Genomic DNA, 27,036 nt, shown 5'->3' with positions numbered 1-27,036 from the left:
TACCTTTTCACATTGCCATAACCATCCACAACTATAATGTCAATCATCTGATTATTTTGCTCTTTACTTTTTAGGAAAAGTTAGCCTCAGAGTCCCTCAGTCCTTTTGAGTCTTCAGTATTTGTAATAGTGAGTCAGCTTCTCATACACTTCATTTCTCCATTTCATATATTCTTCTACCAGAGGTGTGTTCATACATTAACAAAATCTCTCTTTTTAATGTCATCTTGGATCAAATAACTAAATTTGAAAAGAAGTCTATTCTCCATGTCTAATATTGTCATAGTTATAATGACCTTGGACATTTGACAAACAGTTCGTGAAGTATTTGGGCTACTATTGTTATTGTGTTCATCCTCTCACCTTTATGTCTCTGCTGATACACTATGATCTCAGAAAAGCAGTTCTTGGTCTCTGTTGCCTTGAAAGCTCAGGAATACTTGAACAGGCTTCCAGTGGGAATTAGACAACCTAAGCGGCAAGTGTTTATATACACATCGACACCCTTCTCACTCTGCACTGGGAACAAAAAGATCTAAGGCCACAACAACCCCAAAAAGTTCTGCTACAGATATAAGACGATTCAAACTTTAACGCATACTGAGGCATTCCAGACATAAATGAAAAACACAGGCAATTTAATTTCCACAGCATCCCTGGATGTAGCCCAGGACAGACAGTAGAGCTATTCTTTTTCATTTACTGTTTATGTTTTCACTAAAAACACTTCAAAGCACCATAACCCAGCCAGTGTGTCCAAACCTGAACATTATCGAAATCTTTGTTGGAACCTGGCTCACTTTTTTTGGTGCAGTGGGTTGAGAGGGATAATAGAGAAGTGAAAATAGGGGCCTTTGTGCTTTTAGAAGAAGAAAAAAAATACTGCATATGGGACAAAAGAACTCACTCAGTGTTTTGCTCCCAAAACAGCTTCGAGAAAATTCAAAAGCAGATGATGCACCAAATACTAAACAGCCAGTGTCTGTTTGATCTATCTGATATACTCTGGAGTTAGAGATTTACTGATCCAGGTACCTTCAGAGGTCAAGCCCATACTGAACCCACAAGTGCTGATAGTGGCTAAAAGTGTATGAATGCGTGTATGCTTGGGTAAATGTGTCAGTGTCGTAAAAGTTCTTTGAGTGTTTTTTTGTTTGTTTTTTGACTCAAAAAGTGGTCTATGAATGCTTACTATTTGAATATGTGATCTCCTTTAGAATCTTAGCGGTTTCACGCTTCCATCCTTTTGTGTATGTTAATATGCTGTTAAGTGGTTGAAAAATTAAGGCTTTTGATCCACCCAACTGAGGGCTCTGTGAGGTGATAGTTGGTGTATGTTTGGGGGGTTGGGGGAGCTTTTAAAAAAGACTTTAATATTGGTGAGATTCAGTTGCGTTATTGTTATTGTTATTGCTGTTGCTGTGGCTATTGAGAATAAAGAGATTTTTGGTTGCATGCAGTGAAAGCATTGGAGCCTCACAGATTAACAGAAAATGATCATGATATTGAAAGGTGATATTGTCAGATATAAAACTTGCAATGCAGAGACAGCAGATGGACTGAGCAAAACAGAGGTTAAATGATTCATTTGAGAGTTGGCATTAGAGGATGCTTCTGTTTTGTTTTGTTTTTTGTTTTGTTTTTTAAGGTAAGTGTATATGTAACCAAAAAGAGAAAGTAGAGGTTACTGTGTTGTCCTGTGTGGGAAAGTCCCCTCTGGAAAAAAAGGACCAAATAGCAATGTGAGTGCTGAGCGAGCTATTGTGTTGCGTCCTGTTCGTTATTTAAATTATACTTCATCAACTGAAAAGTGTATCCTCATTTTCTGGGAGTCAAAAAGAGACTACATTGCTTTAAAAGTCTTGAGGCTTTTTTAGTTTCTCTGAATATCTTGGTGTAGAAGTAATACTGTATACTGTATGTTGTAAATTTTCAAGACCCACTCAATTGTTGTTTCTTGAAATGTGAATTAACTTAACTTAAATTTTGAACTTCCAGTCAACTTTACCGTAAAAAGAGAACGTAAAAAAAAATCTACTCTCTGTCTCCATTATCTCCTCAGCGGCATACTGTAGCATCGATGACCCCCCGACAAATGGGGATGTAGCCAACCGAACCAAACTCCGCCCAGGCAGCAAACTTCAATTCTACTGTAACCGTGGTCACCGTCTAGTGGGCGCTAGCAATGCGACCTGCAGGCTCCATCCCAATGGGCTTTTCCAATGGGATGCACCTACACCATTTTGTCAAGGTAGGACTGTCCAATACATACTTTCAGACATTTTTAAATCAATACAACATTCTTTTTGAAGGATATGTCTGTTGTAGTTAACTTTATTAGTATATCGGATACCTACAGGTATGAGAGCATGAATGTGTATTTTACAAGATTAAAAGTTTAGAAAGATTAATAATGGATAGAATGAGTTAACTGAAGGTATAAGCATTGCTTATGTTTAGAGGGTGAATCTACAACAATTCTCTCAATGATTTACAGCTATCTCATGTGGAATCCCTCAGTCACCAGGCAATGGCAGTTTCCATGCATTCCAGTATACTGTTGGGAGTCAAGTGACCTTCCATTGTAACAGTGGTTTTCACCTTGACCCTGGTGTTCCAGTCACAGCAGTGTGTTTGGAGGATGGTAGCTGGAGTAATGCTGCTTCACCTCCAAGATGCCTTTGTAAGTACTAGTTAACTATGAAGGGCAGTGAAGAGTACAATGCAGAATGAATCTCAGCCCAAGGTTCACTTAATAGCTTTTTCAGTTTTTTCAACAATATCTTTCTGGCCTCTTCAGCCTGTTTATAAGGCTGTTATGCTGTTTTTAAGATAGAACTGAAAAGGCCGATATTTTTAATCCACTCACAGATTTTGTTTATTCTTTGCGAGTACAAAGGTCAACATTAATGGTCAAACTTTATAGAACGTAGATAAAAGTTTTCATCCGTACTAATAATTTAACTGGTGTTAAACTATCATTTGGTTTCGGTTCAAGGCTTGTGTTTCTCTCGGGACTCAAAAGTAGTCTAAGATATAGAGGCTGAAGTGTTCACTTTTTTTGCGGCAACAAATAAAGCAGAAAGGTAAGTGAAAAATGCATTTTCAACTTAACAATAGGTTGGGTGAGCAGGGTGCTAACAGGCAAGTATTGAGTTGAATACAGGTAGAAAAATGTTCACGGGAGAGGAGGGAAATGGAGAGTATGAAAATATGAAGAGGTTGACAGTGCACAGATTCCTGAACTCAAAATGACATCCGTTCAACGTGAGCGTTTATGATCATTAAACTGTGAGACATTACTGCAATGCTCCCTCTCCCTGGTACCAGGAACCTCTGAATGATCTACAGTTTATATTCCTCCGACCTAATGATGTATTGAACTCAAGTCCAATTCAGTGGTCACCAGAGAGCTAGGAAGGACAGAGTTTCTTTGGTAGACTTTGAAGGTGGAGAGTGTCCTTATAGGATAACCTGTATCTCCCTTATTTGATAACAGGACATCATGGTCCTTCATGGGTGTGGAACTATTCACTCTCCCACAGAGAATGCATATCTCAAGATGTGTTTGGGAAATTAGAGACTCTTTTTTTTCTTAAGCAGGTGTCCAGGTTTTACAGTGTTCCTCAGGTAACACGAAGCCATGTTTTGTAACTGTTTGGTTGCTTAATGTCAGTTTGTTCACTGTCTTGCAACATCTGAGGTACCGGTCATACAAAAGACTACGTAGAGGACAAAGGAGATCCTTTTCCTCAAAGAGCAGCAGGTCCAGAACTTTTAACTTGTAAAAAAAGCTGTAATGCTCACAGAACTCGCGGAAAAGGCGAGGACAGAAAATCGAAAAGCAGCAGCTCTGTCATGGCTTAACTTAAAACACATCAAAATGAATTGTTGCTCTAAGTGCAGTGAATTTATCCATGACTCACTTCAAGGTGTTTACCTATATCGTGTGTTTAGGCGATGCAACTACCATCTTGGAAATGACCATCAGTGTATCTTTATCCAGTGCTGAATGTCCGAAACCTCACTTAACTGATAACCTAAGTGAGGCTATTATACTGGGCTTGAGATGATGGGTTTTTTGTGATGAAGGAATATCGAAAAGTCATTGGAAGTCAGCCATACTGACGATTGCAAAAGTGACTGAAAGGGAGGGACAGAGAAAAGAGAAGGAAAGAAAATAAAAAAGGACCATAAGCCAATGCATACTGCTTGCTAAAAAAATAGATTAAGCATTATATCTTTTATCTATCTTTATAAAGATTAAGAACCATCAAGTATAACAGGACATCCAAAACCGTTGTCAGGATAGGGAATTTTAGTCAAACCAAGTGATGTAGCTTTTTGACTTTGCCTTGCACTTTTATGACACAGAGGCAAATTTGTAGACAGAGCGAAAAGATAGAAAGCAGGTACTGAGAAATCCTCCTGCATTATCATCTACACACATGGATACATATACAGACTCAGAAGATGAAAGAGGCTTGTAATTACAGAAAAAGTCCATTATGAGCATAATCTGTGCTTTTTAAAGGTGGGTAATTATTTATTGTGATTTATCTCTGAATAATGTAATTTATATTCAAGTATGTATTCTTGTGCTTCAGATTCTTGTCCAATTTTAGAATGCAGATGATTTGAAATTAAAAAAAAAAACAAGTGTGATGTTATACATTTGAAATCTTGGTTTTATTTCAAATTCATATGTTTACTTTTTTCCAGCGGTTCACTGCCCCAGTGTTGATGGTATCTTGTCGGATCACATGACCTACCGCCTTCTCTCTGGTACACTGGGAGAATTTGGTTCTGTTGTGATGCTGGGTTGCACAACAGGTTACTCTTTGGGGGTGGGACATCGTACTCTCCAGTGCCTTGCCAATGGGACTTGGTCGGGTTCGGATGAACCATGTACATGCAAGAGTAAGAAATGATACACGCAAAAATACACACAAACTTCCTCTACATAAGCATACAAATAAGCATTAATATATTTAGTTTTTCTGGATCTGGATAGAGAATTACTTGGAGCCATGTTACATACGAAATCATTCTAAAAGTAGAAGTTATATTTTAGAGGGTCAAAATGACACAGTTCACTTTCAAAAAGTATTTATGTCTTGATTTTATCTACTAAACGTTTTTTTTAATGATGTAGAATTTCCAGTGACCTTCCTAAGTCTGCATAACTCCTGATTATTTGCCAGCTCAATAAAAGTCTCTGCCTCATGATTCCCAGAGTTTTGATGGAATATTATTGAAAAATAGTTTGTATTTTTTTCTTCTTCTGTCTTTTTAACTCCATTTATAAATTGTGTGGAAATTCAAAACCATTTTTCTGTTTGTCACATCCGATTTTAGAGGTTCAAAATAGGTCCATGTAATTCTCAGACATTCAATAGATAAGAAAGATGCTCCCTCACTGTTTTTCTTAAACTAACATTATTGTTATTATTCTTACTGTTTAGTCCTGTCCTGCGGTGAGCTTCCATCTCCACCTTTTGGAACGAAACTTGGAACACTAACCACATTTGGTGCAACTGCAATCTTTATGTGTAACCATGGTTACACTCTGGTCGGGTCACATGTCAGAGAGTGTGGTGCTAATGGGTTGTGGAGCGGTTCAGAGACCAGGTGCCTTGGTAAGATTACTCAAATATGCACATATTGTTGAAATGCATTTGATGCAACTTTGGAAAGAGAGAACAGGAGACATAAAAAGGATGTAAGATAGTGGTCTGGTATTAATTGGTGATGGGTCAAAACTGGCTGCCAAAATTGATATCGGTTTCATCAAAACATTCATAAAAATTAGAAAATTAAATAAAAAATAACCTGAATGTCAGATTAACAGTTTTACAGGGTGCTCTGAGGTAAGTATAGTAATGCTTCACATGCTTTTGTTGTTAAGACAGGACACAAACATATCTATCCGTCTTAACAAAGATGGCAGGGTAGGCCGATATCTTCAGAACAAACTACTTCCAATTCCAGTGCTTGCAACGTAATATAGAATAATGATTAAAAAATATCTAAGCATAGGCTTAAAATATTTAAAATCTCCCTGGTTTTACAGAGTAAGTGGCATTTTTTAGCTGTGAAAAATAATATTCATATACAGTTTACTCTGTGATTGCCATCTTTTTGGCAAATAGAAAGTTTGAACAAAACAGAATATATTTTCTAACTTGTGATATAAGATAGCAACCTATAACCTGAGATATATTTCCACCAAATAATAAATTATTTTATAAAATGTGGCATGTCTATGGTCATGTGGCTTTAACATTAGCTTCAGATTTGAATTCTTGTTAAAATCTTCTTTTTGTGGCAACTGGGATTGAATTTTTTCACTTGAAGACATTTCATCTTCATTCCAATGACCTGTCTGAGGGGGTTGTTGTGCTAATGGGGGTGTCATTTGATGGAACAAATGAGCAACTTTTCTGGGATTGCGTGGATTGGAATGTGAAAACATGAACTGAGGCTCATGTGAACGTTATCAGGGGCTGGTTCTGGTGGTGAATCTTTCCTGGTTATTTCGAGGGTGCAGATGGGGCTGGTCCATGTGTGCAAATCCGTCCTCGTATTGATCCCAGTACAGCATTACGTGTTTGTGAAAAGGTTGTGTCTGAGGCCCCCACCTCTGTTCAGAGATGGCTTTTCTGGTTTGGCAAAGATGGCTTCTTTGACTCATTTCTGGAACCATCTTTCTTCTGTGGCCAGAATACAGACATTGCTGTCTTCAAAAGAATGGCCTTGTCCCTCAGGTGTTGGTGGACCGCGGTGTCCTGTCCTGATATAGTGGCTCTCCTGTGTTGGACAATTCATTTGTGCAGAGATTGTTTGGTGTCTCCAATGTAGATGTCATCAAAATCCTCAATGCAAATGACATCATACACCACATTCTCTCTTATGCCTGAGTGTTTAGTCCTTGGGGTGCACCACTTAATGTCTGAGGGTGTTGTGGCATTTAAAATGTACTGGTATATGATGTTTGTTGAACGCCCTTCAGAGTTTCTCCAAAACACCAGCAACATATGGTACGGTAATGTTCTTCCATTTGTTGTTGTCTTCCTCCTGTTCTATGTTCCTGTGTCTTGTGTTTTTTGATTCACAACAATCCAATCTCAGGGCTTTCCTTATGTGCTGTACCTTGGTCTTGCTGCCTTCGAGGGTTGATGGGATGTTCTTGGCCCGGTGGTTTAGATTTCTGACTACCCACAGTTTGTGCTCAAGGGGGTGGTGTGAGTCGAAGAATAAATACTGGTCGGTGTGTGTTGTTTTCTCATAAATCTTGATGTCCAGGCTTTTGTCCTGTTCTACTTCACTGTTCTTGATCTTGACCCATGTGTCGTCTACATACCGGAACCAGTGGTTTAGCGGTGTTCTCTTGAGCAAAGCTTGCTCTCAATCTCCTCCATGTGTAAGTTCACCACTACTGGGGATGCGGGCGAGCCGATGGCACATCCATGTTTTTGCCGATAGACACCGCTGTTGAACTTGAAATAGGTGGTCTATAGACAAAGGTCCAGTAGGGTGCAGATGGGATCTATGGTGAGTTTTGTTCTGTTTAGGTGTTCTATTAAGGTGTTGTCCTTAACGAAGCATTCCCTCACTGCGATGATCGCATCTAATGTGGGGATTACACGTGAACAGTGAGTTTACATCGTACGACACCATGGTTTCATCCAAGTCCAGCCTGATCTGCTTGACCTTACTGGCAAAGTCCTGTGAATTCTGGATATGGTGTGTGGTGTTGCTCACAAAAGGTGACAAAATCCTTGCCACATGTTTGGCGATGTTGTATGTGACTGAGTTGGTGCTGCTGACGATGGGTCTGGGAGGAGCTCCCTCCTTTTGAATCTTCGGGAGTCCGTAATTGCAAAGCATGGTCTCCCCAGGGTACAGTCAGTGATAGTGTTTTGTCTACGGCCACATCCTTTTCCAGATGCTGTAGACAGCCGACTACTTTCTTCATGCGTTGGTCCGGTCCCGTTTCAGGGTTTCATTGTGTCCCCAAGGAGATTATCCATCTTGGCTTGGTAATCCTTTTCATCCAGAACTATTGTACATCTACCTTTCTCGGCTGGGAGGATAGTGATGCTCTTGTCCTTGTGGATGGAGGAGAGAATACGGACAATGCTGTCTTCAAAGGAATGGCCCTTGTCCTTCAGGTCTGGGTAGAACACGGAGTCCTTTTTACATTCTAATCCAATTCAAGTAAAGAAATTCAAGTCCAGTTGCCACAACAAGATTTTGATGAGAATTCACCATGACCTGGATGACTGAGAACCTCCACAGTTTGATAATTTAAATGTTTTAAGAGCTCTGTCTGATGTGAAAATCTTCCACCAATGGTGATATGAACTCTGAGGTTTTCTATGGTAATAACAGGGTGTGAGGTTATGTGAAAATAATTTTCTGAAATCAGGTGTGCATTAAGTCGGATAATGTATGGACATGACTCAGTATCTCCTTATCTGCCAGCTCAGTATTTCACTTTTTAATGTAAAAAGAAAAGTCGTAGACCTCTCATAATTTCCCAGCGGGAATATTCAACTGTGAATTTATAGACACGCCATGGAGTTGAATCTGCCCAAGAGTGACATGCATGAATGAAAGGCCTCACACAGGGTTCTTTTCCCTCAAAGTTTTGATGACGCCACCCATGCTCTATTGTACATGTTCACATTATGTTGTTTTTTTTCTATGTAAATGTTTGTGAAAAAGTGTCGAATTTAACTAGCTCACAGTTAGAAAAATGCAGGGACAACTTAAACAAGGGATTGAAATATGACATGTTGTTAGTTGTAGTTTACATTAAGTGTTATAAGCTGAGCTCTTTATTTAAACTGACCAAATCAAATACTACTTGTAAATTTACTTGGTGTGGTAGCAACAAATTAAAATTTGTATTTTGCCACATGACCACAATCAGAGTTTGAATGTAATCTGTATATAGAAATTATTTTTGTTTAATACAAGCAACACTGGGTCCCTCACTTTCTGCTTGTGAGGATTTCCATGGCTTTTTTTATTTGTTTTTGATTTCTTATCTTTTCCAAAATTATCTAGAATTTATGAGACAATATGGCACAATTTTTTGTGTTCACTGTAGTAAGGTGTTGGATATTCATGACATGACCCATTGTTTTATCCAGGGTATCAAGGTTTTATGAAACTGATATCCTCTATAATGATTTGAACTTAATGATGCATAGAAAAGCTATAGAAATGCCTGCAATACATATGTACAAGTCTGCCATCCACTAAAATAGTACTTCTTCCAGAAGCAAGTTATAAATGTACAATCATCATTTGATTTGATTTGGGACTATCAAATAATTTGAGTTGTAAAAGTGCAATAAATATGAAATGCCGTTTAGGGTCTCAGTCATTGATTTTATGAAGCACAGAAACATGAAGGGAGGGATTGACTTAAACACAGGCAGTTGGTCTCTGAACAGTTAAAGCTGTATTGAATAAAACTTAATGATTCTCTATACCAAAGCTCTTAAGTTTTGTCCTGAAATCTATGAGTCCAGGATTTAAGAAATCAAGGGGGAATTTAGTTCTTTAAAGCTACTTTAAAATGTACAGCGTTTGAGTGCGCTGATTTGATTTGGACTTTTAGTACTTCTACAATTACCGGACATTTTCTTCATTGTTATCCAATTATAAAAATTGCAGACTTTCATTTGGTGTCACTGCTATACTGTTGCAAGTTGTTCTTTCAAGACAGATCTTGTTAAATTTTTTTTTTTGTCTTAATATTTTAAAAACTTTCCCATATGTTCTGCACTCAGGCCATAACAAGTGAAACCACTGTACCGGTACTGTTCCATTAAAACCTCGGATCAAGAAAAGGAAGTTAGTTATTTGTTTCATTATGCATGTTTTTCATCCCCTTCCAGCTGGTCATTGTGACTCTCCAGATCCAATAGTCAATGGCCACATTAGTGGAGATGGCTCCAGTTACCGTGACACTGTGGTGTACCAGTGCATGTTGGGATATCGACTAATCGGTACATCGGTCAGAATCTGCCAGCAGGACCATCGGTGGTCTGGAACAACACCTGTTTGTGTCCGTAAGTACGACATCATGTCATAGCCAATCAAGATGAAAGGAATTACTGTTTATGGAAGGTCTGAATTGGTTGAAAATGATCTCTGACACTATATAATGGAAGTGTTGGTCTAGTTAGTGTCATATTGTGTTTCGCTAAAAATAGGACAGGTATGCAGATTATATTAATTTCTCATAATCTTGTTTTCTGCTCTCTTAGCTATAACTTGCGGTCACCCGGGCAACCCTGCCAATGGACGAACAAATGGCAGCGAGTACAACCTCAATGATGTTGTTAACTTCACCTGTAACAAAGGCTACATCCTCAGCGGCAATGCACGTGCTCAGTGTCGACTCAATGGACAGTGGAGCAGTCCCCTACCCATCTGCAAAGGTCACTACCACTTATATTAACAAAAGGTCACAGACTTATACCTTATAATATTAATCCGGAGAACAATAGCAATTTTATTTTTATTTCCAAAAGTACACTGACTCTTAAGGTGTTAGCAATGAGTTAGCTATTTCATTCTGAGGAGGGATATTTTTAAAAAATAATAAGAATCAATGGTAAGTGGATGAATAATCAAGGGGTATGTTCTCCGAAGTATCCATGTCAGAAGGGTAAAATGAGGCACATGCACACTGGCTTGATTTTTTTCAGGAGCATGGTTTTTGTTCACTCTGCTGCCAATAGTTCATAAAATAAAGAACTATGCAATTGTGACATTACATACACATGAGCTGTGTTTTATCATAGCTCTGGTAGTGTAAGTCTGCCACTACATTGAGTTAACAAATTCATATGTGCAGACACATGACTGGGTACATGTCTGGAGACATAGTCTTCTCCACTGTTAACCAAGCATGGATTCTGCACTATCAATCCCCTCAAACCTCTGGTAGGGTAGCAGTTATTATATAAAAAATGAAACACATACACACATATACACACGTGCATGCAGACATTCTGGCATTCCGCACAGTCATGAGACCCAATCGATACTGTGTAGCTGTACACATGGGGGTTTTATTGAAGGGATTTTTCTTCGCTTGCTTGCTCTCCATCTTTCTTGGTTTATTTTTTATCTTTCTTTTCCACCATCTCTCCTTTTCAGCTGCAGCTGGCTATTGTGAGGCTGAAACTTTGTGTGTCCCTTATGGTTTGTCGCAGTCACACACATGTCAATGTCCTCTATGGACTTCAATTTGTGCAAATGTCAGTCTCACTTATGACATGTTGAAGATGAAACTACCTTCTTATTGAACTGGCATCCACCCATAGGGTGTAAAAGAATGGATGTTGCCTCCGGGTCTGAAATGTGACTACAATGCATAAGAGCCTGAAACTTTTTTTTGCTGTCAAAGGCCAGCAGAAGTATGGCTCCTCTGGTAGAAAAAATACAATTCAATTGCCAACAACAGTATAATAATCCATATAACATCAAATACCAGAATTCATATTCATTCGGAAAGGATCACATGAAAGGGGACAGCTCCAAAAAGGGCATGTCATGACTGATAAGGCCAATAATGACAAGAGTATATATGTTGTAGTTATAACAATTGCAGTTTCTAAATGTCTGATCCATCTTTCTGGTAGTTCACACATTCTCAACTTTACAGGAAAACAACTTCCTGTGGATTCAAGATTGACATTTTTACAGGAAAACAACTAATAGACATTAAGGTTACCTAGATATTATATTTATCAAAATAATAAGGACCCATGAAAGCACAATCCAGTTATTGGTAACTGTTTCATTTCCTTTGTTAAGGATATTTATTGTGATTTCAAAATGCATTGTATAAACTCCTTTGCCATAAAGTAATAACATATACTACCATGACTATCAATGATAATAATAAAAATAACAATAATAATAAAAACAACAAAAATAATAATAATAGTAACAATAACACAAATAATAATGACAACAATAATATTTATAATGTTAGTTATCACTCTCACTTTTACCACTCATTAAACTGGTTTCATCAGCCACAGACTGAGTGCAATGGAAATTGCTTGCAAATATTTAAGGTAAAGTCAGATGCACACCGACATACATGCCAACCTAGCAAATTAACTTGACATTGTTTTTCTTTGCTGGCATCAGAGTTGTAGTGGAGAGAACATAAGCTTCCCAGATTTTTGTTCCTGCAATCCAGTATCAAGGAGTCTCTTTTTCCCCTCTCTTTGTGGTCAAAGGCAGGCCCCACAGCAACTTGGGTTTGGGTCTAATCGAAGCTTTGCTCTTTAATTTCATTGCCATCTGTTCTAAATGGTCACTTTTAGCTTCAAAAGCAATATGTAAAAAAAAGAGCAAGGCATATAGGAGGCTACAATAGAGGCCCTGCAAGGTCACCAATTTAAGCACAGATGTCATTACTACATGATTATTTGTTTAAATGCACCTTGTACTGTCTTTAGGATCAAATTTCAATGTGAAGTTGTTAGTTTTATCCCCGCAGAATTCTGAAAACAGCTGACATTTAAACCTTTTGAGTTTTGAGTTGTGCACCATGGCTGCATGGGCTTCATCTATACTTCCCAACAACTCACCAACATCCTGTTTTCTTAACATTGATATTGCTATCATAAACATGACTTAATAATTGTGTCTGGTTTGAAATTGAAGCCTTTAACTATTCATTTGCCTTTTCCTCAGTGGTCAACTGTTCAGACCCAGGGCATGTAGAGAATGGTGTGCGTCAGTCTGGCCTTCGTTACCCAGAAGTCTTCAGCTATGGTGTAATTGTGGCCATCCACTGTAAACGAGGTTTCTACTTGCTGGGCTCAGCACTCCTTACATGCCAGCATGATGGACGGTGGGACAGACCAACCCCACGGTGCCTTGGTAAGGATGAACACTGATATGCTGTCAATGGCAGAGTGAACTGGAGATGCACTCCATGTGTCTGGAGTGCTTTCAAAAATTGCGTTCTACATGTGGAGTCACAGTCAGTTAGATGTCTATCTGTTATATTGTACTACTTTTTTCCCCAATTATTTTTTAGGTCATCTTGTATCTATTTTCTGTCTGTTGTGTATATTTGTGAAGAAAAGCAATTTAAGAAGTGAAAAGGCTGAAAGAGCCACTGGGAGAAAATGTTGGTTAATGAGAGACCGAGAACATGAGAGGGCTCAAAAGAAAAGATATGACGGAAGTAATCATTAAAGGAGAGCAGGAGTATGAGAGGGACGAGCTGAAAGGCTTGAGCATGTTTATTTCTGTGTATGTGTATATACTTGTTGTGCAGTGATGTTGAGTCATAGATTTTTGGACTGAGGCATTATTGGAGAGTTAGGATGTGTGCCAAATCCTGGGCAGCTTGAGAGCTAAGATATGGTTTTACTGTTCAGGTTAGAATAAAGCTGTTATTACCTTGGATGTGGGAGAGAAAAACATACAGATTAAACTCTAAAGCAACTGACAGAGTGTTTTGTAGATGGAGAGAGAAACATAAAGTCAACCAGGACTGCAGACGGAGGACACCGTGACATAGAGGTGGAAATGAAGGCTCAGACCGAAGCAGAGACCGTGGCAAATACTTATAAAACTGGCTTTCACTGTGTCGAGCAATAGATTTGGGAAACAAGGTCTTATCGGAAAATTTGGGGGAGGGAGGAGGGGGCTAATGACTGAAGGTCAAGCATAATAATACTATTTGGACAGGATTATTGGATGACCAATCATTGGCAGAAATACCAAATCAAGAAGGTACTCAAAAAACCCATGTGTGTTTTTTTTTGTATGTTTGTTCGTTTGTTTTTTCAAAATAAGGGAGACTCAAGTTGCGTGTGGTATCTGTCAAATTGGAAATGTTTGATGCTAGAAGTTTTAATGAGCTGAATACAAGATGAGTTGTCAGACCTCTCTTTTTTAGGCAGACAGGAATGCAGATCAGTATTGATATTGATTGCCGGGTGCAGATATTACTGATCTGATATTACTGATGAATATCTGTAATATAAACACAATGTCATCACATTGCCTAGTGAAATATACTCCTAACTAACTGCGCTCACCATTAATTACTATAATATTTTGACTCTTTTCCTTTTAGTTGGGTTGTCGTTTTTTTTTGTTTGTTTTTTGTTTTTGTTTTGTTTTTTTCTGGGTCTACTCTGCAAAAGTGAATGCATTTGGAGAAGCTTGAAGAACTCAATCACACAGTGGACTTGATACTACACAAAAAATATATCAGACCCTTGATTGAATCTCGACACACTCCCCCACCTGACCCCCTTTGCTGTCTCCCTCTTCATTTTACCCTCTTAGGCAGTGACACAGCTGCATCACTAAATATAGAAGTATGTGGAAGACATATTTGGGCTCAACGCCACACATGAAAAAGCACACTAACAACATCTTTTGATATCTTGTGTCTTTTTAGCTATTTCCTGTGGTGACCCAGGTGTGCCCCCTAATACAGTAGTGTCTGGGACCCACAGTTGGACATATGCTTCATTGCTACAGTACTCCTGCCTCCCTGGTGGATTGCTGGTCGGCAATGCTACTCGCTACTGCCAAGAGGACGGCACTTGGAGTGGGACACCAGCATACTGCACAGGTAGACTTTCAGTAGTCTATGAGAATGAAACTGAGACGAAACACTGACTGGTGTCAGCCCCTCTGTACTTTTGAACGTTTCATTTCAGGCATTTAATATTGGGCTTTTTGTATGTATTCGGTAGGTCTTTTCAATTGTTATCCGATTTTTGGAAAAAAATTTTAAAAAAAGCCCAAAGATGAAAGTTGCATTTTTTGACATTCCTCAATCTCCACCAATACTACCTGTGCAGCAAAAGGAGACTCGGTTAAAATAGATCTTCAGTTTTTTTGTACACCATCACTTGATAATGTTTGGAAAAATGACTGTACAAATGAGCAGATGATTCAATTTAAGTGGACACTTTACGGTTGTGATTTGATTCTGCTTTCAATTTTAGTCATTTCTTAGCACTTACAACTTTGCTTGAGTATTGATTTTGCCTCAGACATTCTCACTTACTTACAGGATCCTTAACCAATGGATTTACTATATTCACATTGTCTACCCAATGTGCATACATGTGTTTTACATTCAATGTGATACATCTCATCTGCAGTTTCCTACTATTTACAGATGAGAGTTTTTTTTCCAATCTCTTGTCCAATGTGTGTGTAAGTTTGTCTCTTGGTGCATTCATGTGCACAAAAAGTAGGGCAAGAATAGGTCAAGATAGTATCTAAAAAAATGGAACAATGTTGTCTCCAAACTTCTGAAAGGCTGTGCAAAGAATCTTCCAACCTGTTTCAGGTGACAGTGAGGAGGTGTTAAAAGCTCTGCTGCTAATCAAGGGAAAGTTCGTCCTGGTCAGAACTATTGTAGCTACCCTTCTGTGAAATTACAGCTGCATTCTCTTGAGGAATTTCTCCCATAAAATTGTCTCTTTCTTAAGGCTTTTGTTCTCAGCCTACCAGAACGAGTCTATAAAAGATGCCAAGGTCATCTTCTTGGGCTTTTTCTACCGGCAAAAGTCAGCATAAGGTTGAGAATTGTTTTATTCCAGTTTAAACCGATGTCATGTTAGTGGGATAAAGGCAACATGAGAGGATGGTTTAAGCTGAAATAACCAATAAAATTTGGGTCTGATGGAAAACACCTCTGACACGGAGTTTCATTCCATGTTTCTCTGAGAGCACTTCAATATGCACTGAAGGTGGGAGATGCTCAGAGTTTGGTGACACATAGTCTCCCTAATCCACACTGCATTGACCTGCATAGAGCATGTGAATCCTGCATGGCAAGGGTTATTCAAATTTTCCTATTGACAACAGCAGTGTCTAAAGCCTCCATACAGTCACTCCGTAAGCCAGGTAAAATTGCACCTACACCTCTGACAAACACAACAGGACAGTCCTGTTGTTCTATCAGTGACCTCTCCCTCTCACAGTGGCCATGGGCTCTTGTAAAGCAACCAAGTAGCAAGTAGGTGGCTGGTGAATTAGGCATCCTGCTACGGTTTAGATGGGCTAAATTATCTATTCATTTTCATTTAAAATCATAAAGTCATCTGAGAAATCATTAGCGCCAGAGCATAGAAATGTTTAATCAGCATCACTGAATATTGTATTTAAAGGTCAGTATTGTGCAGGAACTGTGGTAGCATTTAATTTAGCAGTGACCTGGTTATATTGAATACAAATACTGTGACAACTGAGCCACAATATACTATATCAAGTTTTCTTTTGTTGTTTTTTTTTGTTTGTTTGTGTTCTTTTTTCCAACAACACTGAAAAATTACAAAAGGCCTAAACAGTATATTTACCCCCAGGATCAGAGTGTAAAATGGTTTTCATATTTATATGGATACATTATGGAAATGTGTTTGAAGATAGATGAAACATGGTATTAAGGAACAAATTGAAATAAATTATATATTAGCTCTAAGTACCTCCAAAGCTAACTGCAGGTACTTTAAGAATTGAATGTCTTAATCATAGACCTTTCTTTGTAATGCTTCTATTTTTTGGTTCCCATAGTTTTTTGGGGGGAATATTATTGATTCATTATCAAATCCCGTTTTGTTGTTCCCCTTTGTACATTTCGTTCTCTTCTCTCAAAACATTTGCATTCATTGTCAATACAAATATAAATGCACTGTGGACAGCAAAGTAAGAATTTCAGTGTTTCATGTTTCAGAGAAACATGTTTATTCACTGTACATATGACTATAAACATGTTTATCTTGAATCATATAAAATATACTTAGTTACATCAATTTTCAGTCATTATACTGTCCAGGCAATGTAAGATGGCTTACAGGGATATTTATGTAAACTAGTTGATCTCTGTTACCTGGCTGCATGTGCACAGGACAGTAGAGAAATCAATGAGTACAAGTCCTCGTTTACTACTCAGGTTGTAAATGTTACTCTACAGTAGTCTTATTATGCAGATTTCACAACACTACGACCGATCATTTCCAAGCTCAGCATCAACTGTCAACAGCTGAAATGCAATAAGCCTCCTCTGCTGGCCTCAAAACAGAACACTCAGCAGGGCACAAGCCATCCTGCAGCTGAAGCCCTCATTAAAATGCAAGATGCTGCATTTTGAGCTGTACCCTGTTAAACTAACAAATCCCTACCGCCGGAGTTTAAGCTTCTAAAATTGCAACACACTCAGTTCTCTAACTGCTAGGACAATGTGGTAGGTAGACTCGCTTATGTGCCTATGTGTCTGTGTGTGTGTGTGTCCGTGTGTGTGTGTGTGTGTGTGTGTGTGTGTGTGGTTTTTTTTTTTTTGGGGGGGGGGGGTTGAATAACACTATAAAATGCTTTCTAGTGGATGTTGTTGACTTGGATGGTTTCATAAATATTCCATTTGATTGCTCATGTGAGATACGACCTCCTTACACTGTCTTTTACCTTTAGGTTACATAAAACCACTTAAACAATTACACAACTAATGGACACAAGGTGATTGCTGCAGGTGTTTAACGGATGATAATCTTTTGCATGTTCTCTACCTTTTTGTTCTTCTCTTATTCTTTTTGTCTCAGTTCAGCTCTTGTGCAAGTACTCCTCTTCTGTGTGTGTCGGAACATTAACTTTAAGTATCTTTTGTCACTGTAGGCATTAGTCCAGGAATTTGTGGAGACACAGGGATCCCTCCCCACGGAGTCCGTTTGGGAGGGGAAGAATTTAAAACAAAAACCCTGCTGCGTTTCAGCTGTGAAGCAGGATATAGTCTGATTGGTTCAGCTGAGAGGACCTGCCTTCCAAATGGCACTTGGAGCGGCACGCAGCCAGTCTGTCAAGGTGGGGAATCACAACAACAAACAATTACATGACATATGAAAAAGAGGGACTCCACTGAAAAACTACTTGTGTACAAACACTGCAACCCAGATTTTTAAATGTTAGAGTGATTTTTTTTCCATGGGCTGGTCGTTGATTAACTCTTACCAGTCCACAGAGTTTCAGACATTTCTGTCGACTTTTTCCTGTTTTGCTGATATTGATCAATCACAAGATCAATTGTAAAGACCAGCATTAATGTTTCTGCCATGGGCCTTGATTTTGTATCACAGAATATCATATAAGATTTATTTACTTCATTTCAGATTTAAATACTTTATACTGTGACAGTATACTAAATCGTAACAGCACAATACTTTTGTAATTGTAACTAACTGTAACTAATTGTGACATTACAAGACTATCCTAAAAATTGTAACATATTAGCATGAGTCTTAACAGTCAATTTACATTCCAATTCCCATCTGTAGTTATAGGCTTTGCTCGCTTTGATAGAGCGAGATCACAGTGGCTGAAATGAGTTTCTCATGTGCGACGTTTGGCCTGGACCAGGGTTTACGTATTGCTCCAATTTCCGCAGGGATGGCTTTGAGAAGGCCTCCGGAAAATGACTCCTTGAGTAGAGATTCACAACTGTGGTGCAGTTATGACGTCTTTACACCACAATGACACATTAGCTCTGGAGAAAGATCCAGTTGATTTTTGAATGCTGTATAATCCAAAATATCTTATATCTGTCTGCTGTTACCTCTTTTATTTAATGTATACTCGCCTTTTATTATGCATTGTAAAGTGAATACTATTATAGCAAGTCAATGTTTCAATCAAAGCCATATTTGGCTCACGACCCACATTTTATTAAACTTTGCTATGGAAAAAAATAACTGCACTGTAAAGTTCAACTGCTCAGTTTTTTTCCTATAATCCAGTGTCAATTTGAAAAATATGGACTTGATTATTCTGCTGGGTCTGTAAAAATAAACCAAACCATGTTCCAACATTGAACAGCTTAATCTCTTCTTCAGAGAACACTAGCATCTGTCTCATTGGCTTGCTAATGGCAGTTAGTAATTCATTGTCACAGATACACACACACAGAAACTGTGAGGATGACAGTGATTGTAACTCAAGCTAAAATATATCAGTAATCTATATCAAGACTTTCTTTATATGATCGCAAAAGCTTTACAAAAAAGACGAAAACCAAGTCATGTGTTTAATATGAGTTATTTTACGTACAAAAATGTTTTTGTTAAAAAAATGACTTAAGAAAGTGATGGTATTATATTGTTTTCTCTGTTCATTGTATATATTTTTATCTGTGTGTGTGTCTGTGAGTACATATATATATAAATATATATATGAGCACAATTGATGCACTATATATATAAAATCTCAGCGAGAGAAAGGAATGAGAAAATAAAATCAAGGAATGTTTATATTTGTGTGGCCTAGATACAAAGGACTGAAGTGTGTTACTCTTTACTGAGTGAGTGAACTAGTGGTAATAAAGTACCTCCTATACAACAGCAGTTTTCAAAGACACCCTTAAACCCATGAGGTTTAAGCCAAAATTAAATTGGATCCTCATAGTGCAGTAGAGCCCTCTGGATTCCTAAATGCTCCTGAATCTAAGTTCTCTACTCCCACCTATGGTAGTTAATGTTGTTTGACATTAATTCCATTGTAGCTTTGTGTAGATTTTAAAATGAGATATAAAGACCATGTTCTGGCAATTATTTGAGTGCAAAAGGATAAGCATGTTAGAGGCAATGCCGGCGAAGGCTTTTAATCAATCTTCCTTCATATCAGGATCAAGGTAAAGCATTCTCTGGGGCAAACGATACCTTCCATAAATTTATTAGACTTTTCCGTGATCCAACATGTTAAAAAGACATTGTCTCCCATGTCTGATCACCCGACTTGCTGTGCTGGGATATTGTTTGGTGTTTGTCTGATCAGATTCACTATCCTGACAGCATAATTTTACCCTCCCTTATTCTGAAAATTTAAGAGAGAGCACTGTGGATGTTGGAGAAAAAAAATCAAGACATCTAAATGAGTCTGAGTACACAGCCAAACACAAGAGCACGTGAGACAGTTTTCCAGAGTAGCCATTGAATTTACCTAAGTTGCTTCTTCAAAGATGTCCAGAAAAAGAAATCAGAGAAAATTGTCCATACAAAGAGGAATTGATAGAGGAATATGTTCATTCTCTGACTCACTTCAAATAGGATTCTGCTGCCTTGAATCTTGATCAATAGAAATCTTACATTGCCACTGTGACAGATCTGTCCAAGGCACTAGAATCACAAAAGGTTCCCTTTACATGGAAATCATAATAATATAGTGAGTGAATCACATAGTCTGCAAATATCTAAGTATTAAGCAAGAAAGAAAGAAAGAGAGCAGGTATCCTGATTGTCCACTCATTTTCTATGTTTGTCTAAGATTACATAAAAGTGAATGACAAAATGATAAATTGCATTCACACAGCACATAATTAACTCCTGCAAATATAGACGCTGTGTTTTTAACATTTTTTTGCATTTCTTAAGGGTGTGGTTGACCTTGAAAAGTGTGACTTTTGTAAAACTGAAGATTTTGCATTTCAGCACGCCTACTTAAAATTAATGTCCATTATTTAAAACCCTGCTTTAGGGAACGGTGCAAGTACATTGCACAATGACTGGTTTCATGCCAGTAGCCCATACCTTATACCTTATATAATATGTCTTTTGTAGTTGTCCAATATCATAGAAAGGGACACTGTTTAATATGCGTCTGCTCGTGCAAGTGCATGTGTGCAAAAGAGAGACTCTAAGTCTGTCTGCGCTAGTCTACACTTGTTTTTCATTAAGCTAATAGTAGTTAAAAGCTTATTCTGAGAGGATGAGGCATCTATCACAGAGACACACCCTCACACAGAAGTGCATACGCCCATTCAGTAATTGCAGTGCTGATCACACCCATGCAGAAACAGTACATATACTGACTATACAAAAAACCAGGAGTTAATTGTATTAGACATACATTCTTTTTATACTGTGTTCTTTCCATACAGCTGATGATGATTTTCTCTGGTCGGTTGTATATCGTTTCGTTTAATGTCTTGTAAAAATAGATGGATCACCAGAGACGCCGCCCCAGTTTCTTGTGTACTCCCTGCAAATGTATTATATTATCTTTATTGTCAAAAAAGGGAGTGGAAACCTCTACTATATAATTCCAGTAACAAAATATGATTTTCAGAGGGTGTTGGTTGACACTGACGAGGCAAAGAATTTCATCATATACACAACTATTAGTGACCGGTGTTTCCTTTCATTTCTATTTCATCTTCCTCAGATCAGCCTCGGTTAAAATTCCATGAGAATCTTATCCACTATACTGTCACATCAGCAGACAGAATCTTGATTTTTAACAAGAGAGAGAACTTACAATTATACTTGTAGCTCATTTAAAGGTTGTTGCTTGGTGGCACTTTGGCAGTTGAACGCTGTCAATGTATTAGTAACCTTCTGTCATCCTCAAGTTCACAAGTGAAATTCTGTGCTGTCTGCTATCCAGGGCTGGGAATCAATCCAACAACATTTAATTATTAATCAGCCTCACTACTTCAAGGACATATTTTATGTTATTTCCAGCTGGCACCAGTGATAATCTCATTATCCCTGCCTACAGCTGATCAGCCTTGAATGACAGCAACACAATATTGCTCACATTGATATTATCACCATGATTAATCACCACTGTTTAATATCCTTACTCCTCAGCTGTATCATGTGGTAACCCTGGCACCCCGATACATGGCAGAATTGTCTTCAGTGATGGCATCACCTTCGGCAGCTCGGTGGCATATGCATGCTGGGAAGGGTTCAAGACGTCGGGCCTTACGACCAGACATTGCACTACAAACGGAACATGGACGGGACAACTTCCTGACTGTACTGGTAGGATAGCTTTATCATTGCAACATTACTATTGTCATTGTTAAATGGGTTAAATCATTTTAATGTTGCATCAGTAAAGGTTGAATTTGCTTAATTTACTATAGATGAAAAACAGCAAATGGTATCAGTCAGTTCTTGCCAAGTACTTAATCGGTCCAATTAATTGTGCATGAATGGACAGGTTTGTGGTATTTCAAGCTTGCTGTGTCCTATATATTTAGTGTGTGGCTTTAGCAGAGGCAAACATTAGTTTGTAAAATGAAGAAGACAAAGGAATATAAAATCATAGGAGCATGTACTGATGGAAAGTTAATCAAGGCGCTCTGAAAGGAGAGCAAGAGGACAAGGTTAAGGCATGGAGATGCAACAACATTAGTTTTCACACAACGTTGCAAAGGAAAATGTTGCAGTAAAACTTTGGGATCTAAAATTGTACATTCTGGCTTGGTGCAACAATAAACACAGTTTATTGCATATCAATAACTTCATATCCTCTCATTTGTGTAGTGATTGGTTGTGGTGATCCAGGACCAGTGGCTAATGGTGTTTATATTGGAAGCGAGTTTACATTCAACCGCACCGTGACCTACCGCTGTAACCCAGGTCACCTGATGGAACCACCCGGACCTGGACAAAGTGCTCTACACTGCACTAAAGATGGGACATGGAATCAAACTAAACCAAGTTGTAAAGGTAAGACCAAAATAAAGTTGACTATTGCTCCAAAATGTTTTAAAAAGACTGACTTGATAATTTCCTTCAAAAATTAATCAGTGCTGATCCTGGTCAAAGAAATTTCTTGTCAAAATCTTCTTCTCATAGCAAATGGATTTGTTTCCCTTCCCTTGAAGACGTTCGAGCTCTCATCCATTTGGCCAATGGAATTTTGTTTGGATGTGTGCTGTGCTTGTGTGGGTGTTTTCCCATGGCCGTTGGTCCAGGATGCACAGAATAGAAAAAGAACAAATGTAATGATGTGATTTTTTTCCATTTTTTTTGTCATTTCTAAATATACCTTGTTGAATCACATATGATTTGATTTAATAGTTGAAAACTGTTATCTCAAGCCAACTGAAACAATTTGTTATTGACACATATATGTTGAAAACAATGCAAATATTATCTGTATTAAAACATGGGCATCAATATTGGCTACAGCAACAAAATTAATCAATTGATTAGCTGACATGCGGTGAAGCAAGTTTAACAAGTTTTATTCCTTGCAATAAGAAGTTGCTTATAAAAGCATTGTTTTATAAAAAATAATTTTGTTTTCCATTAAGATTAAATAATAAAAAATAATTCTATTAGAATAGAATACATGAGATGTTTTATAGCATACCATATTTAGAGTTTGATACCAAGCAACATTAAAAAGAATGTTTCCTGAGATCCTCCCTGCCATTTCATCCCCACAAACAGAAAATCTCCTGCTGGCTCATGCAGTTGCTGTGGCTTTGAACCAAGATGAAAAAAATGAGAAAGCAGAGAGGCTACTGAGGGAGATGCAGAGAAAAGGGAAAAACACAGAAGCAGAAGATACTGTAGGTGATAGAAAATATGAGAAGGTCAGGAAATTGAAAAAAAAAAATTAGAGGCAGAGAAGTTGAATAGGTCTGAAAAGGAAATCATTTTTAGAAAACATTACAAGTCTTCTTCTGCATTGTGCAAGTCTTTAATCCAACTTAAAAAAAATCAACTGTGTTCAATTGATAATTTTTCAAAGAGGACATCGACAAGTACACACAGAAGTTGTAGCCCATAAACATACAGCTTCACATACAAATTCAATGAGGTAGTCAATGGGAAGTTCAACAAATGAGTGTGATGGAGGGTAGAGAGGGTAGGAGAGAAAAACATCTACCAGGAGAGTGCTCAGAAACTACAGACTCCCATCAAGGTCTCCGAGATAGCAACAAATACTGTCAGGCAAATACTCACTTCAAAATATTTTTAATTGCCCTTCTTTCATCCATGATCCAACCGTCAAAGTGTCATGGAAACCAGCCAGGCTCTTTTTAGAAAATGTGTTGGAGAGGCAAACTCTCACATAGACAAATTGATAGGCAGCAAACAGACGAGACACAAAGGCAATGTAATGCAGAGATTCAAAGGGGAAATGTGAGAAAGAATCAAGACAGTGAATGAAAAGGAGAGAAGAATGAAAGTGATGAGGCGTCAGTGGGGTGACAACGAGAAAGCATGAGCAAGGCAAGTGAGAGAGAGGCAGAGTGAGGAGCTGAATAATGGGAGAAACAAAAAGAGGCAAATCAATACCTGCCTACAAACCTGTAAACACACAGTGAGAAAAGGGATTAAGCCCATAAAATGTGTTGACTGGGTGAATTGTGCCAAGACAGATATGCTTAAAATATAAAGGGAGGGAGAGAGGGCGTGGTAGTAACAGTGTCAGGAGGCCAAGAGAGCAATGCAAGAGGATTAAATAAGACTGGAGCTGAGGAAGGTGGTGGGGGGGTAAAGATACAAGAGAAAAGGAAAATAGGGGTTGGAGGGAGATATCTTTAGAAGGAAGTCAGAAGGCTGAATGGGGGATAGGGACAACACTGCAGGAAAATCATAATGCGGTAACACAGATGGAAGAAAAATGTATGGAAAAGACAGAAAATGATGGGAGCTACAAAGGGAAAAGCAAGTTTTCATAGGCAAACGAAAAAGCAACGGTAGAAGCAAAAAGAAAAAGTTCAGAAGCCTTCAATTACAGACATACAGTCTTCCCAGGGCATCAGAGACCTGCAGAAATATTGTCCTGGAATATTAACCTCTGAAGTCAGTAAGAGTGATTTTGCTATTTTCGGAGCACAAGAATTTGATCCCTAACAGCAAAGTTGGTATGAGAGGGAGGAAAACATTCACTCACTTATTAATCTGAATATCCATCTACTGTTGGCAACCTAACTGGATATTGTTACTGGTATTATGCAACATAAAATTAAGAATAGTTTATCTTGGGCAAAAAACATGACATTTGGCTTCGTTTTGTATCCAGATGTGTTGTTTTTTTAAATATAATAGAATGCAGAACATATTTTTAAGTGATGAAAATAACAGAAAAATATTCTTGAAGACATGGGTGCCATATAATCACAGAATTAGTTCACTGATTCTTTGCAGCAAGCAGCCATGGATGCCTAACAATAGTGTTGCAAAAGAAATGTTGCTATGACAGAAGATGACTGACAAATACATATATTAAGATCACCAAGGACACAGGGAGCAAATCACATTCCATAAACTGGGAATGGGGCCGTATGTTCTATGATTGTTGTATCAATGTTATTTATGATGCTACATTATGTTCATAAATTTATATATATATATTTAAATGTTTTAATTTCACGGTAGCTCTTCACTCTCACTGTCTTTTGCACAGCATGTATATCATGCTGGTTGTGCAAGCATGTCTTTTTGGATGTCTGTATTTTTCTGTGCATGTGGTGACATTTCTGTGTTTCCAAGTGTGAACTGTATCATCATATCAGAGTGAATGTAGTATGAAACCATCTGTCCCCAGTTTAGACAAGAATTACACTGACTTTATTAGATGTTTGAAATCATGCAGATGTTTGTCATTATCTTGGGTGAGTTAGGCACATGAACACTCATGCTCATACACTTTTATTGGTGTGTAATGAAATTTTATACGATGACATCCAGGCTTATACAACTTACACATAAATGAAGCACAATTTCTTATAAGAAAGAGTAGCTTCTCACCAGGTGTCTCTGGGAATCTTCTGTAAAATTATGCAAACACAACATAAGGTAGTGTAATCACAGAGCCCCTGTAGATTCAGATGCTTTTTAATGCAAAATAACAGCAGAAATGTTTTGTTCACAAGTGGTTATAAAGTTTGAAAATACTTGTTGGTTTGTGGGATTCATTATCATGACATAGATAGTAATCAAATGCTTGAGTCATAAGCGTAAATTTAGATTTCTTCCTGAAAACACATTGTTGGACAAAATTGGAAAAAGAGGTAGTTGAGTGCGTAGCTGAGTTGTGTGTGTACTATGAATATATATGTATGCAGATATATGTATAAATGTATGTGTAAAGTGAATCTGAACTGTTAGTAGTGTACTATTGTACTACTATTAGCAAGGCAGCAGAAATGTTAATGTGTTTTTCCCAGTGCATGCTTGAGTGGAAGAGTGGTAAAGTGGTTACACGGTCACCGCACAACGACAGTTTTCTGGGTTGAGGCAGGTCGGCTGTGTGGATTCTTTTTTTTTCATGTTTCATTTCAGTGACCAAAAAACATGTGAGGTTAACTGAGGAGTCTAAGTTACCATGTGTGAAAATAACTTAGAATATTCTGTCTCTAGGGGATCTATTTAAACAATCTATAAAACAATGTTCAAGGCATATTGTTTAGTTCTTTTGGGTATAATATATATATATAGAAGGTGAATCAGATAAACATTGTCCAAGAATCCAGATATGCAAATGGTTTCCATTTACTTTCAAATTTGTCATGGGTGTGTTCTGGTTACAAATGTTACCAATGTCAGTGTTCACCTGGACCCGATCAGTAAATCTCCAATGCAAGTTTGAGCAACAAATGATTTTCAGAGGAAAAAAAAACATTATGTTTGTTAGAGGGGATATTGAGTTTTTTTTCTGGTTTTTGGGGGGCAAAATATTTATGAAGCTATTGCATTTTTTTTTCCCTTGAGAGTTTCCTTTGTTGTTGAAGTGTTTTTGTTTTGCTCTATCAGTTTTCCTTGACATCTGTATAATGGAAAAAGATTTGGAATATCTACTAGCATACTTTTTAATCTTGTTCCATTACATTAAGCCACAAAAGACATATATTCTAAAGAACTGCAACCACACTGCCAGAGTTTAAAATAATAATCTACTATGCAGATTTCTGCTCTTATTTAATGACTTACCAATTAAATAGATCACATAAAGTGGGGCAAACTGGACTTGATGTGCATTATAAATTGTAATTGTACAATATCTTAATAGCAGTGTAGTTTGTTTGGCCGGTTGCACAACCACTGTGTGTAATAAGCAGTTTATGTACATAACAAATGGCATTGCTTATTGCATTAATAATGTACCTATTAAATTGGGATAAAAACAAACCATTACTTTGGAGTATGCCAGGTCAAATTAAATCACACTGCATCGTAACAGAAATGCACCTACAAGTTACCACGCCATGAGCTTCAAC

General features: G+C 37.9%; 1 protein-coding gene across 1 annotated transcript in view; it reads left to right on the top strand.

Annotated features, from left to right (window-relative positions):
* The window catches only part of csmd1b (CUB and Sushi multiple domains 1b), a 283,651-nt gene that overhangs the window by 235,134 nt on the left and 21,481 nt on the right, over positions 1-27,036 (top strand). The window contains exons 53-63 of the mRNA XM_086174557.1: positions 2,062-2,250; positions 2,497-2,682; positions 4,722-4,919; positions 5,465-5,638; positions 9,914-10,087; positions 10,286-10,459; positions 12,738-12,926; positions 14,467-14,643; positions 17,694-17,879; positions 21,656-21,832; positions 22,340-22,525. Coding sequence (XP_086030683.1) covers positions 2,062-2,250; positions 2,497-2,682; positions 4,722-4,919; positions 5,465-5,638; positions 9,914-10,087; positions 10,286-10,459; positions 12,738-12,926; positions 14,467-14,643; positions 17,694-17,879; positions 21,656-21,832; positions 22,340-22,525 — 2,010 coding nt within the window. The remainder of the gene's footprint in view (positions 1-2,061; positions 2,251-2,496; positions 2,683-4,721; positions 4,920-5,464; positions 5,639-9,913; positions 10,088-10,285; positions 10,460-12,737; positions 12,927-14,466; positions 14,644-17,693; positions 17,880-21,655; positions 21,833-22,339; positions 22,526-27,036) is intronic.

This window comes from Fistularia commersonii, chromosome 27 (assembly GCF_037954325.1).
Source record: "Fistularia commersonii isolate RoL2024-O1a breed Wild chromosome 27, RoL_Fcom_v1.0, whole genome shotgun sequence".
In the NCBI taxonomy this organism is placed as follows: domain Eukaryota; kingdom Metazoa; phylum Chordata; class Actinopteri; order Syngnathiformes; family Fistulariidae; genus Fistularia; species Fistularia commersonii.
Note: the sequence above shows the minus strand (reverse complement) of the source record. Positions and strands in the feature narration are given on the sequence as shown.